The 16736-nt window shown below is 32.6% G+C and overlaps 1 protein-coding gene across 2 annotated transcripts in view; it reads right to left on the bottom strand.

The window, feature by feature from the left end:
* Positions 1-2589: 2589 nt before the first annotated feature.
* The window catches only part of Galphao (G protein alpha o subunit), a 75728-nt gene continuing 61581 nt past the window's right edge, over positions 2590-16736 (bottom strand). For both annotated transcript variants that reach the window (XM_088049960.1, XM_088049961.1), the window contains exons 4-8: positions 14779-14939; positions 14597-14725; positions 10483-10612; positions 4830-4983; positions 2590-4777 (exon numbers count right to left, since the gene is read on the bottom strand). In XM_088049960.1, coding sequence (XP_087906086.1) covers positions 4590-4777; positions 4830-4983; positions 10483-10612; positions 14597-14725; positions 14779-14939 — 762 coding nt within the window. In that variant the 3' untranslated portion in view covers positions 2590-4589. The remainder of the gene's footprint in view (positions 4778-4829; positions 4984-10482; positions 10613-14596; positions 14726-14778; positions 14940-16736) is intronic.

Raw genomic sequence — 16736 nt, 5'->3', positions numbered from 1 at the left:
AGTTCTCGAGCAATTTGCCAAATGCTTTTTTATGAAATTTTTTTAACCTGATCAAGACCAACTTCTTCAAGTTGAGGGGTTCTTGTGGTTCTTGGTCTCCCACTGTCATGATTTTCTCCCATATCGATCTTTAATACTATAATTCATTTTGAAATGCTTCAAAATTTGGCTTTTGACTTTTTAAATGTTGAATTTTGCTCCTTCATTGTTCCTTCTAATTTCTATGAATACAAAAGAAATGTGTAGGTGGGTACAATATTATTATGTATCATGTTGAATTTTTTTAAATATTTTTCTCGAGCTGCTGGGACCCTAACTGACAACGTACCGACACTTTAGCACGCCTGTTTTGGGACACCTGTATATTCCGATCACAGTAAAACCTCGATTATCCGTGCCTCGGTCATTCGTGCCCGTGGTTATTCGGTTTTCATGCATTTTACAAGAAAGTCGTAAAGTGCAATTTGATTATTCGTGCCCACCTGCACGACTTTTGTTGAAATTGCAATTATTTGTCTAAACGGTTTCTTTCATGGTAATTTGCTGAAAAATAAGAAAAAGGCGCTGTTTTTTATAAACAAATGAATTTAAATGGAAATTTTTCTGCATTTGCAGGTTGGTTGCAACGTTTCAAAAGCAGACATAGTATTCGTCAATTGGAAATTAAAGGCGAAAGACTTGGCAGCGACAAAAGTGTACTTGACTGGATTTAAAAAAACAATTAAACGTTAAGGACCAAATTTATTTACTGTCGATGTTTTAAGTACTATAAGATTTTTCAATGTTTGTTTTTTTTTGTTTTATGTTTAATTAAAATGTAAATAAGTTTGTGTATTATTTTAAAATCAGATATTTTTGTCGATTATTCGTGGTTTTTGATTACTCGGTAGCTTTGTCACCGGTGGTGGACCCAGATAATCGAGGTTTTATACTCTACAGGGTCCGGCAACACTTCGCGACGTGAGAATTTTAAGGTTCTAAGTGATTTTTTGTGAAAATTTAAATTGTCTGTTTTGCGATTTTTTTAAACATTTTCTATCATGTATAAAAAAGAAGTGAGTTAATATTTTAACAAGCCAAAATGATTTAAATAGATCCTGCCACTTTTTTAAATAAATTCTTAATAAATTAAAAATATATCACTGATAACGTGAACACTGATCAATTTAACGCAAATGTTAATTAGAACCTTATAGTTCTCAGGTCGCGACTTATGTCCACCCAAAAAACCGTCTTTCATTTCAAAGATAAAATTTTGATGGTTGACAAAGCTCTAGAAGTTGACGCAAAAACTTGTTTTTTATCACCGACAGTTTTGGCGTCGCGACGTCTTAAAAATGTCTTTTTTAGCTAATTGCGGGGGTTTGTGAAATCAACCGCTTATTTAATTTTTTTCCGATATAAATGTGTTAAAAATATCTCAGTTGGCATTTTAGATTTATTGCAAATTGAATTCAAAATTTGAGGAAAAAATGCTGTTTTATCAAGTTAGTTACCAATTTCATCACGTCAAAATTGGGAACTACGTTTACACCCATCTGTCAACTTTTTGTGTCACAAATGACATCTATTCTTTGGTTCGTTTTAGATTGTAACAAAAGTCTTACTTGGTGAAATTGTCGCGTTGTCGACGTTAATTAGCGATTTCTGGTGTCCAAAAGTGCAACATGCCCGTGTTAATCAAAATTAACATTTATAAGAGTGAATGAAGTGACTTGTGAAATTTTGGTGTAAACGTAGTTTGCCACCGCGCTGTCATAATTTTGAAAACTAACTTGATAAAATTGCGTTTTTTTCGCACATTTTAAACACAATTTGCAGTAGTTTCAAAATAAAAACTCAACTATTTGTATGACAGTTATGTTGAAAAAAATCATACTTCCTAGGCGTCGCGACGCCAAACGAACAGTGATATATTATCTGGGGTGTTAGGTAACGTTTGGTCATAGCGAAAGGGGTGATGATGGCAACCGTGAAAAGTAATTGTTCGATTTTTTTTTAGGTTTTCTTTAACTGTTTAAGAGGTGGAAGGCTTCATTTGTAACCCATCAGAGAACAGTTTGCAAAAGACCATCAAATTTTGAATTAAAGTTATCTAAGAAAATTTTGAATTTTACGTCAAACTGGCAGTTAATGTTTTATACCAGTGGCGTAGTTGATTCCTAAATACGAAAATAAACTTATTGCCGCACCATAAAACCATCGCTATTACGGCGCTTACATGTTTGTATTGATCAAAATTAGCGTAATTTTATTGAAAAAAGTCCATAATTGAGGTTAACTACAAACGTCAGTTGAAAAATCTAAACCTACATTTGTACGAAGCGGCTAATTTCTTTGACATGCCACCCTTGATGCTAGAAACATTTATAAACACCTTGTATATGGTATATAAAAATGCATACCCACTACATACTATTTGTTCGTAATATTTCTGGAAAAACGTTTGGAAACATCTATTCTTATAAAGAAATTTAGTTAAAGCTAAAAGGAAGATGGTGGATGCGCCGGGAAAATGTGTGGCGACGTCTGTAGAATGAAAGACAAAATTGAATAGAAATTGGAGAATCGTGGAAATGCAAATAAAAATTCGAAATGGGTAAAATTTATTTATCGTAATTCACATCACAGAGAAACAAACATACAATGAGAGAACAACCTCAGTTATGAATGTTACATTTACTGATATTGGAAAACATGTACATCATTCACTGCATTAACTAGCGCCGTACCTTTAATAATCTTCTTATAATTAGTCTTATTTCACAACAAAGCAACAAGTCAATAGTATGCGTGTACATGTGGCTAAAACTTGGACAGTCTCATGGTTTAATTACAATAACGAATTGTAGTGTCATGAGCAAGTCGAAGAAAGACAAAAAACCTATAGAAAAATCGAAAACCAAGTGAAAGATATGTCTTAAATCCACGAGACGTCAAAGTACAAAAATGTGTGAAAAATCGGTTAATACGAAAGCAATGTTTTTTATCTCAATTCGTCCACGTTTTGTGCATCCAGAATAGCAATAATAATTCGCACCCTACCTACAAGTTTAATTGTCCATTTTGGACTACTTTTTCTCTAGCTGTGTAGATGTCGCACAACTTAAACCTGCATTAAAACAATTGTGGGTTACATCTTGGTTTTATTTTTGAAATAACTTACAAAAAAATGTATAATGCCGTAGTCACAATTAGTAGAAAATAAACTGACTAGAGATTCAATCATGACTCAATAGGATACTACCAGATATTAAATACTACAATTTACATAACAGTTTGGTTGTATGCGCAAAATTAACATAGAATACACAACAAAATTGGCGAAATGAAAGATTCGAGTTTCAAAAAAACAACGTTTTAGTGCCCACTTGGAGTTGTTATGTATTTTACGTTATTTTTGATATACTGATACGACAATTACTAGTTTTTGCTCTAAAAATGGATGATTGTATTCAAATAACGTCTGCTGGAGTGAATAGAGAGTGAATAATTAGATACACTTACAAATCCCCCTTTGTTTTTTGTAAAAAAAAGCGTAAATGGTAGATACAAAATATTGAGAGGAATGTATCAATTAAAAAATGCATGTCATTAAATTACAGTATGATCAAAGTAAATGCACTGGCTACACTACGAAATGGTACTGAAGCTACTTTTAAATCTGTTAAAGCGCCATATAATTTTATGTACACATTAATGTTATACTGTATATTTTTGCATCTGTTCATTGAAGGGTCCATATTTTCCTGATTCAATTCGGACAGTAAAGTATAATAACAAAATCTACAAAAATACGTTTTGATATTATACTTTGACAAAACTAATTACACACAAGTAGGCTTTATAATTAGAATGTTTATTATAATAATGTTTACCATAATGTACTTAGATGAACGCTACTTGAGCCAGACAGTAATAATTTGGTTCCACATTATCATTAACACATACTTATTTTTTTTACAAATTTGGTAACTAAATCTATTCAATATAGTTTCATTCTCTTGTTCTTTTATTAAAATTATACAAACATAAATAACACTGAACCTTAATAGAATAATATAATAAAATAAAAACAATAACTTAGGAGGAAAGAAGAAAGCAACTAGAATATTGAATTACGTTGATAAATGCAATCTCATCTTAATGGCACAGTATCTTGTATATATAAGTTTCTTTTAAAAATCAACTTGTGCACAGAATTTGCGATGTTGATTGTTAAAATACATTAAAAATGTGCGTAAATAACAGAACGTTGTGCAATAAATACGATATTTAGACTGAAAAATAAAATTCAACATTGTCAACCGATGTTATTATCAAGCACAGGAAAGCTACCCTCTTATTGTTTCATTTGTAGTAATTTTCATCAAACTCACCAACTCATCGATCAACATAAAAGAACACATTTCAACATCTCACTCAACTTTGGTACAATTATAACGATAACGTTGTCGAGATTTCCCCTAAACGAGAAATACCGTAACGTTTGACAAATACACCGGCACTACCATTTCTGCTGTATGTTTTTGGTTTATCCATGTACTAAAGTCAATAACGTATGAAAAGGAATAGTAATTAGAGGTTTCTCAGTAGAGGCCGCAGTTGCGCAAGTTATTAGCTATGATCACATCAGTGACTGCATCGAATACAAACTGGATATTATGCGTATCTGTGGCACAGGTCATATGGCAGTAGATTTCTTTTGTTGTCGATTTGTTCTTCGCTTCGAATTGTGCTTGGATGTACGCTGCCGCTTCGCCATACTCTTGCGCGCCTTCAAAACATATAAGTTTCATTCAAAATATTTACATTGATCAGATACGTACCTGCATACTCTGGGAAACAAATTGTTAAAGGCGACTTCCTAATTTTCTCCTCGAACAAGTCTTTCTTATTAAGGAAGAGAATTATAGATGTGTCGGTAAACCATTTGTTGTTACAAATCGAATCGAATAATTTTAAGCTCTCCTGCATCCGGTTCTGAAAAACAAAAATGGCTTTATTAGTCGATTTTATGTTTCCTGTCGTAATGTTTTTGCAATACAAAGGGTCGTTAAATTGTTTTGGCCTAGTTACCTATTATTAGTTAATGTAAAGCGAATTTCATTTCCAATACATTGTAAATTCAGTTTAAATCCTGTGCATTTCCTCTCTTAAATTGAAAATGACCTAAGAAGCACTAGAAATAATGCTTCTGAGAAGTAATTAACAGAGAGTAAAAGCTCCACTTTCTCTTTAAATATCGATCTCTGCAACGAGCTGAATTTATTTTTGCATGAATTTCTCCATAAGAAATTAAGTCAAATGGGTCAATTTCTTTTACAAACATTAAAAGAATTTCATAAATCTGTTCCAAGTACCTGAAATGTATTTTTTAGGCGACTTAAACTAAAAATCAAATTTTTAGGCCTTAAAAGCGGCCTAAAAGTGAGTCTTTTCTGGCCGCAAACATTTTCGGCCGATCTATGGTGGCGCCATCTATCCATAGTTTTGCATATTACATCAAGAGTTGCAACAACATCCAAAAGCACACCAAACCTAATTCATACAAATTGTGAAGCTACACATGCCGAAACTGCAAATGTAAATAAAAAAAATACGAACTTTTCTAAAGAATTCATAAATATTTCCAATTGTTCAGTTGTTATAAATGATTAAATCAATAAATCATAAGTAAAAATTAATTAACTAGTAAATTTAATGATGTCGCCTAAAAAATCTTGTGTATCACGGCCAAAAAGTGCCATTTTGCCCTCGGCTAGCGCCTCGGCCATTAAAAAAAGGCTCGGCCAAAAAAGAACCACTTTTTGGCCTTGGTACACAAATAGCTATTACCGTACCATGATTTTAAAAATTTTATTTTTGTTCCGCTAATACGTTTTCATGGTTGAGAATGTTGAAACTAGCGCCTAAACATGGACAATAAAATCCGAAAATTGGTGCCAAAAGTTTTGGTTAAATTAAAATCCTTAATTTATTGAGGAAATAAAGAAAGAACATTTACAAGTTTAAATTGTTCATCTACTATGTCATTAAAAAGTAAACGTACCAATTCAAGAAAAGCAGAATTTCAGGAATGAATCCTATTTTTAATCTTTTATAGATTTAACAAATTTGGATTTATTTCCGTTCGAAAATATGAGTCAAAACATAGTGTTTTAGGTAACGGTATGGCCGTAGCGAAAATAGTGATAAAGGCAGCTCTAAAAAATAATTATTGAAAGTTTATTTTAGATTCTTTCAACTGTTTTATTGGCTTTATTTGCAACCAATCAGAGAACAATTTGCAAAGAACCACCGAACACAATATCATAGTTATTTGTTTCACTAGGCTAGAAAATGGTCTTTTGGAAATGCAAGGAAAGTGTTCGCCTTCGGGGCTCGGATTTCAATTTCCTTGCATTTCCAAAACATTTTCTAGCCGTGTCAAACACGAAATTTTGTGCGCCGACAATTATTAATAGTAGATTTTGTTGTACGGCAGAAAAGTGGTACTTTTTGTCGAGCAATTAAATTGCAGTAGCAAAGCCACTTTTCGGCTAAATAACAAATACTACTTTTTCTCCAAACGTCAAATTCAGTTCCACGATCGACAATGAGTAAACGCAAATTGAACGAAAAACATGGATGGCTATGCATGTAGTTGTCATTGATGACATTTACTGTGAAAAATATTAGTTTAAAAAAGTTTCAAAGTTAAGATCGTGCAAGTCATACAAAATGTGAGTCTCAAATAGTAACCGTCACAAAAAGTACTTTTTCTGCCTAGGCAGACAAAGTGTTTCCATGTCAACGAACGCTTTTCATTACTTATAACAAAATTGCCTACTTTACTGTCTATAAACGACTAAAAAATAGTGACTTTTTGTGACGTTTGGAGAAAAAAGTTATTTAAGGAAACTAAAACTGACAGTTTTTATTATTTTATACCAGTGGCGTAGTTGGTTCGTCATTGTGAAAATAAACTTGTTTGCCGCACAATAAAGCTATCATTATTAATGTGGTTACATGTTTGTATTGATTAAAGTTGAACATTTATTGAAAATTTCTTGTCTCTTTTTTCAACAAAATTGCACTACCGTCTTTTCTTCTTATTGACGCCACTGATTTCACTCATTTGATTGAAAAACAATAATAAAAGTAATTACAGGCTCCAAAACAGTTTACTTTCCTTGATGCGCCATTAGTCTATGGCCGTAAAGTTACCCAAGCCCCTTTATAATGTTTCTTACCACACTCTTTATTTTCTATTACTCATTGTAGCTGTCTTATGAGCCATATTGTGTACTTGTTGTGTAATGTAAAAGCGTTGTATAATAAACTCAAGTGATAAATAGTAGCTACATTGCGTCACATATTTTTCATCATTTTTGTGACTTTGACTTGTGCACCTGTCAAATATGAACTGTTGTAAAAAAAATAAAAACCTCTTACTCTCGTACACTCGCTTATAAAATAATACTTATATCAATTATAATATAAATAACTATTTTAGTTCAAATCAATTTTTACTGGAATTTTTCTAGAAACTCCTGATTTAGTTTAGACATTAACGTTAGCAAAATGGTGGATGCGCTGAATAGATGTATTTTAACTTTGCAACGACAGGATATTGTGTTTTAATAATTAATCTTACATGAGTGAGTAACCAGAATTTCTAATTAAACTAAAGAATTTTTAGACAATAATAATAGAACAATGTTTTTACGTGAAAAAAAATTAGTATATTATGAAACGCGTTTCATAATGAACATTTTGCCGCACGCACGTTTATAAGACACGACGAGCGCAGCGAGGAGTATCATAAAGTAGTAAGTGCGGCAAAATGCATTATGAACAAGTATCATACGCTATTTTTTCTAGTTCGTCTTATTTTAAACGAAAAAACTTGATTTCGAAATCTATGGAATTTTAGGGTAGTTGGCATTTGCAAAATGTTTGAGAAAAAAAATTCGAATTAGCCAATGGATGATAGTATGTGTCTATAGTTACCAATTTTCAAATTCTGTTTAGCTTTGGGATTGGCTAGTTTTTTGTCTTATCTCGGTTATTTTTTGAGTTAAAAGATTATGGTTTCAAAATTTTAGTTCAGAACTGTTGCCTCCATAAGCCCTTTCTCTCTGGGGCGCGAGTTCTGGGACACCCTGTACAGCATTCAACATAGTGCACGTTGAACAGATTCATATGCAAAAAACAGAAAGCAATTTACTTAAATAGTTTTCGAGTAATCGTGTTTGGAAAAATACATTGAATTTGCCCTATACTGAAATTTGTTCAATATCCCCTTAATGCGAAATTCAACATAATTTGTTCGGAGCTTTACCTAAAAATTTCTTAAATTAATCAGTTGAAAGTTACCAACTTTAGAGCGCGATAACTTTTTTCTCCAAACGTCACAAAAAGTCACTATTTTTTAGTCGTTTTTAGACAGTAAAGTAGGCAATTTTGTTATAAGTAATGAAGAGCGCTCGTTGACATGGAAACACTTTTGCTGCCTAGGCAGAAAAAGTACTTTGTGTGACGGGTACTATTTGAGACTTACATTTTGTATGGCACTGGCACGATCTTAACTTTGAAACTCTTTGAAACCAATATTTTTCACAGTAAATGTCATCAATGACAACTACATGCATAGCCATCCATGTTTTTGGTTCAATTTGCGTTCACTCATTGTCGGTCGTGGAACTGAATTTAACGTTTGGAGAAAAAGTATTATTTGTTATTTGGCAGAAAAATGGCTTTGTTGTCTCGCAATTTTGCATACGCTCGGCTACGGTATGCTTCGCCTTGCTACTGCAATTTAATTGCGCGACAAAAAGTACCACTTTTCTGCCGTATAACAAAATCTACTATTTAAACAAGATAAAAATTAACTTTTTCTCCAAACGTCACAAAAAGTCACTATTTTTAGTCGTTTTTAGACAGTAAAGTAGGCAATTTTGTTATATGTAATGAAAAGCGCTCGTTGACATGGAAACACTTTGTCTGCCTGGGCAGAAAAAGTGCTTTTTGAGACTTACATTTTGTATGGCCCTTGCACGATCTTAACTTTGAAACTCTTTGAAACCAATATTTTTCACAGTAAATGTCATCAATGACAACTACATGCATAGCCATCCATGTTTTTAGTTCAATTTGCGTTCACTCAGCGTCGGTCGTGGAACTGAATTTAACGTTTGGAGAAAAAATAGTATTTGTTATTTGGCCGAAAAGTGGCTTTGCTGTCTCGCAATTTACGCTTCGCCTCGCTACTGCAATTTAATTGCTCGACAAAAAGTACCACTTTTCTGCCGTATAACAAAATCTACTATTTTTAGGAGAAATTGGGATTCATCTTAAGGCGTTCTATCTTGCTGTTTTTTTTTTGACAACACCTGTATAAATAAACGTGGTGTGAAAATGGTGGAGGCGTCAGCCAACGTTCTACCACAGCGATTTTTATTTTAAAATAATCTGTTTTTTACTTAATATAAATTAGAGTTCATCTGATTAGCTTTAAGTAAACTAATTACGAGTATTTACTTGATTCTAAGCCGCCTCTTCACGTTTTACAAGCACTGCTGTTAACGTTTTTTTCCGAAAAATTTAATGTTTACATGTTTTTTCTTAGCCCACTCATTATCTTCCTAAAGGTTAACGATGTCGTAACAGCAATTTTCCGTGCAATCCCTCGTCAACACGGGGTGAAACGACATCGAATAACCCCGCGACCTGTATTTAAAATTCTACAAAACAGCAACTTCATTTATTCACTGAATTTATTTCAAAGGCGGTTTCAGGGCGGTTGCGGTTTGACATCGCTGCAGTGAATAAAACGCCTTCAAAATTAACCTCATTGAAACCGAATTTGAAATGTACTTCATTTTCTCCATTTCTATAAAACCGAACAGATCTCCGATTACTCTAATGACGCGAATAAAAAGAATCCACCTCTCTCGTGTTTTTGAATTGGCACTCTGACGATGACGTCACATGGAACGTGCTACTTCAAACTAAAGAGCTCTCCCAGTCACTTCACAAATCAAATTTAGCTATTTAAAGCATGAATTAAACGAGAAAAACGTGGAATTAACTCGCTTATTAATGCTCGTGCAAAAATAGCCCCTTTGATTACCGTGAAATATGTAATTCCATTAAAATTAGTTTTGACGTTTCTATTAAGGACTATGAAACACCCCTTGGCTCTGTCATAATCGCGTTATGAAATATTTCCTATTCGACCATTTAATATCATGAACAATTCGTTATCATTATCTGCAGCCAATTTCCTGCTGGCACTTAAAATGCGTTTAGGGAGAATACTAAATGAAAATTTATAACATCGGCCTCGATGCATCATATTGGTGTTACAACTACTGACTTTGCCATTAAATTGAGGGTGGAGGTCTATTTATAGGCATACGTGTGTTACAAGATCGTTAAGGAAAGCTCATTTTCCATTAAGAGAGTCATTACTCTTTTTAAACCTTGACTACTTACTGTCGTTTCGTCCTCGTGCAAAACTTGATCATACTCGCTCATCGCCACACAGAAAATAATTGCCGTCACGTCTTCGAAACAATGAATCCATTTCTTTCGCTCTGACCTCTGACCGCCCACGTCGAATAATCTAAAAGAAGAAATAAAATATCAAGTGCACTCATAACAAGGGAGGAATATAATGGAATAAAGTACATTGGTTGATGGCTTCGATTCCCTAAATGGTACTTATATTTAGCGACAGGATTAACTAATCTGTAAACAATATGTAATCCTATAAATAGTTTCATTTACGATCTAGATAACGCATGTGACGTCAACTGTATACGGAAGGATTAACACAACAATTAATATCCCAGTTTTTGCCACATTTTAAGAGAACAAAAGACAATAATAGGATTATTTGAAGGTTTTTCTAAAAATTACCAATCTCCGTATCAGCTGAAAAAATTGCGTTGTGGTATGTATTGATTTCTAGGCAAACAACTTGAAATTTCGACATCCTAAAATGGTGGAGGCGCCGGGTAAACTAGTAAAATGTCGATATTGTGACCACATATTCAAATGAATTTATCATGGGTCTAAGTTAAGAGGAGGCGATCCAAAATATGACCTTCAGAATCCACTAGATTCTGGCAGCTGTCAATCACCATCGATACCCCTTAGGCTAGATTGTGCCAAAATTACGGCGCCAAATTTAAAATTTAACTTTTAATTTTCTTTAAATTTTGGTTCAAAAATTGATTCTGTAGATGCGAAGTAAATGGTAGACACTACCACAAACGGTACCTGATTGAAAATAGAAAAAAAAATGTAAAAAACAATAACCATTTGAACATAATATGGAACGTTTGGCGCACCCATAATACAAACCTGCAATATTAACGATACAAATTGCCTAAAAAATCAAATTTAAGTGCTAACATGCAGATATTTCTAAGAAATTTGAATATAAAATTTAGCGAAAAATATCTTGAATTATATAGTATATCCGGTGAGAGATTGGGATATTTCGACAGTTGACATATAGGTTGGTAGCAAATTATGCTGCAAAATACACTAAAAACACTAAATTCCTACGCGAAATGGGTTGTCAGTAACTGAGGTGTGTTCATAAAGTGAGACGTCTGTTGGAGCGTTTGACGTCAGAGTGATGTGATTATCACTGAGATTCGCCAGAGTGTTGTTGCGTTTATGAACGGTTTCCGTGGTTATTTAAATGTTCGACAAGTAGGTACATCACCTACATACAAAACGCAATTTTCGCGAAAATTCATGGCTAAAACTATGCCAAATTTCCGATATCGATATCTCGCTTATTTTTAAGAGTTAACTTAAGTTATTATACATCATTGTACGCAGAATGTTACGCAGATTCCAAATCTGGGATTTTAATTTAGATCCGACAACAGATAACTGAGTTATGGCCGATCAAAATTTCGGAAAGTTGATTTTCATTTTTCGTTATTTTTAAAGTTAAATATCTCGAAAACTATTTGAGATATTGAGATGCGGTTTGCGCCATTCTTTTTCTCGGCTCATTTTACGTTAGAAAACGTGATCAAAAGCCCAAAATTCGATAGTCGATTTTTCGGGAAAAAAAATTCCGACTCAAACGATGAAAATTTTTCATTTTTTCAATTTTTGGCCATAACTCGTAAACTATTTGTCCGATAGATCTCAAATTAGGCCAGTAGATAGATTTCGAGCTCCTCTTTCGACTGATGTATAATTCAAAGCTATTAAACGCCGTTTTCATTTTGAAAACATTGATTGAAAATCACCCTAAAATGACGTTTTCAAAACAGTTTTTGGCCAATGCCTCGTTTATTTATTAAGCAAACTCAACAAATTTGCATCTCATTTTACGCAGAATGCCACGCTGAATCCAAAAACATCAGAATTTTTAATTTTCGTCAACAAATAGCTGAGTTATGGCCTTTTGAAAATTTGGGTTGTCGCCAGAGAGCCAAATTTTTTAAGGTTCGAAACAATTCGTGCTCAATATCTCAGAAACTATTGCAGATAATAAGATGCGGTTTGCGCCATCGTTTTTCTCGCGAGTTTTTACATAAGAAATAGTTCATAGATTTTTCAAAAGTCGAAATTTACAAATTTTTGCAAAAATTTATGACCAAAACTATGCAAACTTCTGATATCGACATCTCGCTTATTTTTTAGAGTAAACTTGAGTTATTATACACCAGTGTGTGCAGAATTTTCCGTAGATTCCAAATCTGGGATTTAAATTCAGATTCGACAACAAATAACTGAGTTATGGTCGATCAAAATCTCAAAAAGTTTATTTTCATTTTTCCTAATTAGTACGATCGATCTCAAATTTGTCCATTGGATAGATCTTGTGCTTCTTTTCCGATTTAGGAATTTGACCAAAATCATTGGTGCGGGAGAAGCTGGTTGATATTATAAAATGTACATTTTATGAACGCTTTTGTGTCACATTTTACACAGAGTGATTTTTATGAACGCAGCCCTGGGGTTATTTTGTCATTTTAAATTTCGCGCGTATGGTACACTTTTTATAGTGACTTTTGATTTAGTGACTTTTCTGTCATTCAAACTCTCACTGTACGAACTATACCACACGCGACTGTAAATAACTATTTCCTTCTTGTAAAGAATTAAAGACTATTGTTTGAATTTTTTGTGAAAGGCCAGTGTCTGCTGTTATAATATTAAAATTTGCAACTGCAATTGCTTGAACATTTGAACATTGCTCAGAACATTTCGACATAGGATAAGTCAGTTTTTCGATTTTAACCAAATTTTCAGTTTAAATTAGACTTAATTTGGCTTCTTTCAACCGAGTCGATTTGCCATTTTATCGAAATCAATTGATCTGACAACTGAAACAGGAGTATTTTTTTTAATTTTTACATCACAAGCTGTATTTTTTTCATTAAAAATATACATATAAATTTTTCGTGTTTGATTTGTCGGCAAATATCCCTTAGAGCTAAATAATCCCAGATATAAGTAATTTTCTACAAATATTCAATCACAATATTGTCGAAAAAAGAGATGGTTTTCCCTTTTTTTAAAACAATCATTTTGTATCAAATTTACAGGTATATAACTAATCTCAATCATCCTACATAAGCACTCAGCTAATTTGTTCAAAAGTTTACCACAAAACCAAACGGATTTTGTACGTGTATTCTAAATAAAAAAATGTTGATACAGTTAGGATGTTTTAGCTATTTGAGTTCACAAAAAGATAAAATTAAAAACACCTTATGACTTTTGAGTAATAAATGAAATAGAAATTAAAATTCGCTGAAGACAGTATTTTGTTCAAACTCAGAATCCTGAAAATGTTAGAATCTTAAAATTTTTAGTTTGCTTATGTACATTTTCTAAAGGCAATAACATAAGAATTTCCTGAAGGTAAATTAAATCTTCAAAATATTTGAAAGATTAATTTAATTAAATTATTGTGTAAACCGGTCCATAATTACATAAGTGATATTTTAATTAATTATAATTATTCAAAGGAATGGTCTCTTTCAACATATCCAACTCTACATTGTTTGAGTGGAAAAAAGTACCTAAACTTGGTTTATTCCGCTTATTTAAAAAGAATTGAAGAAAGGTTTAAGAAGAATGGATTAAGAATGGACAGCTTGTGGTTAACTTCTAATAGCTGGTCATAAATTACCAGAATTCAGACAAAATTTCAATCAAGAATTTTAAAATTGCCATAGGTCATTTATTTATTAATAAATTAGAACGCTGTTTTCGCATATCAATTCGCAATTTGGAAATCTAGACATTATCCGGAGTCAATTTTTAATTTTTCTTTTAGTTACGGCTGTACTGGAAATTTGGGTCGCTGGGAAAAAACCGCAAATTAATTTTTAGGTGATTAAACATCTTTTTTAAACTTTTTCCCCGGATAATGTCTAGAAAATATTTTGGACATTCCATTCGTTTTTATTTCACAGTAACGAAGATATCGTAGTTTGAAATTAGCATTGAATCTCCGTAAGAGCAAAACAGGTCGCCTCCTCTTAAGGATAATTGAACCTCCTTACTAACCTCAGCTAAATTTGAATCATAATAACAGAAAACATCAAAAATACTAGCCACTTACTTGAAATTGAGGTTTTTAAACGAAAAGTGTACTTCGACGATCCCCGTCGTTTTGACTCTCGTACGAAGGATGTCTTGTTCTGTAGGTTGGTATTCTTTGGCACCTAATCGGTCCAAGTCATCCAAGAAGCTAGAAATGTCGATTTTTAGCCCACCTGTTGTATCACAAAATATCTTTCTTACTATTTAGCGGAATCGTTCAGTTGGTATTCGTTGGAACGTCCGAAACATTCTTGAACCCCAGAATCGGCCCATAACCGCTTCATCGCCGCAAGAAGTTCTTCGGAAAACGGTTCGGTGTCCTCCATCCTTTGAATTACATCGAAAACCATTTTTCCATCGATCTGAGGAGAAAAACGAGGTTGATTTAGAGTTAGCCAGGTGAAGAAAGCAACAGGTAACAGGGTCGTGGAAATGAGTGGCGGTTTCAGGTGGGTGAACGAAAGTGCATTTGAAGTGGCAAGAATGAAGTTCAGTGGGACAACTTTGGCGTAAAATCAATTATGTTACGTGGTAAATATATTAAAAAATGTACGAATGGGAGCTTTATTTACTCTCTAATCAAAACATGAATTAATTTTTTTTATTTATAAAATCTTTTTCATAAAATTTTTGTTAAAAAATCTGAAAAATATTCAGAGAGTAAATACAGGGTGTTTTTGAAATACATTACCAAAAATTAAACACGGTCTTTGGCAGCCTTAAGGAATCGAATTGAATATTTTTTATTTTTTTAAAGACCTTTTTCCACTTACTTGGAACACAACTGATAAAAATATCCATCTAAAACAAACAAACCTTTCATTGTTGCTAAGCGACCAGATTATATTTTTTAATCCACTGGCAAACTGAGAAGTTTTACCAAATATTCAATTAATTTTATCTCAAAAACAAATGGACTTTACATAAAACATTTTTTGTCAATTGATTCTACTTGTCTTCACCAATTACCGTCTTTTGTTGGGTGGTGTATTTCAAAAACATCCTGTATCTATAAAATATATGTTTACAAAAAATGATTTTCGAAAATTGCTACAAATAAGTGCATAATTTGAGCTGAAAATCGAATAGAACGATAATAAATTAGTTTTTGTGAATAAATAAAAAAATATATTTTTTTGACAACTTAAACTAAAAATGGAATTTTTAGGCAGGCCTCAAAAGCGGCCAAAAAGTAAGTCTTTTCTGGCCACAAACATTTTTGGCCGATCTATGGTGGCGCCATCTATCCACAGTTTTGCATATTACATCAAGATACCGACATTACCCCCAATTTTATAATTATTTAGGTAAAATCAAATCGACAAACAACATCAAAAAGCACATCAAATCTAATTCATACAAATTGTGAAGCTACACATGCCAAAATTGCAAATGTAAGTAAAGAAAATATGAACTTTTATGAATAAATATGAATTTCATAAATATTTACAATTACTCAGTTGTTATAATTGATTAAATCGATAAATTATAAATAAAAATTAATTAACTTGTAAATTTAAAAAAAGGCTCGGCTAAAGAAACATTTTTTGGCCTTGACACACAAATAGCTATTCTAGAATTTCAAAAATGTTTTGTCATTAAAAGATAGTATAATTTAAGTCAAATTTTGGGCGAAATTTGTGCTGAAGAATTGGAATTGCCTCCTGATTCTGAATCCGAAGTCGATGTAATTCTTAAGTTATATGCAAAATTGCATAAGAAAATCACTAAAAAGGGTTTTTTGGGAAATGAAGTGAGTTTTTTAAAAATGTCATGAGAAGTGCAGAAGTACAGTAGAACCAAAAAGTATAATAAATTAGTATAATTGAGAAATCCTACTGAAAAAAAAAAATAGGGAAGTGCTAAAAATCAACAATATAATATTAAAATAAGATTACAATTTTTAGTCCAAATAGTAAACGTAAATTGTCCATCAAGTGTAACACATTTGCGTTAAGCCTTACAGAATGTGAAAATATTTTCATTGAAAAAGTATCCATTTGTCGAGTTTACATTCCAAAATAATCATAACAAATAAAAGTTTATTTTTGAGCACTACTATGTTACTATAAACTTCGAACTTGACTCCCGAATCGGCTTTACAACAATCGATATTTCCGTAAACAACGGCACCTTCTTGGCTCCATGCCCCACTTTTT

This window comes from Gnatocerus cornutus, chromosome 1, assembly GCF_029298725.1.
Source record: "Gnatocerus cornutus isolate USDA-ARS CGAHR chromosome 1, icGnaCorn1.1, whole genome shotgun sequence".
Lineage (NCBI taxonomy): Eukaryota > Metazoa > Arthropoda > Insecta > Coleoptera > Tenebrionidae > Gnatocerus > Gnatocerus cornutus.
This window is presented reverse-complemented; position numbering and strand designations above follow the sequence as displayed.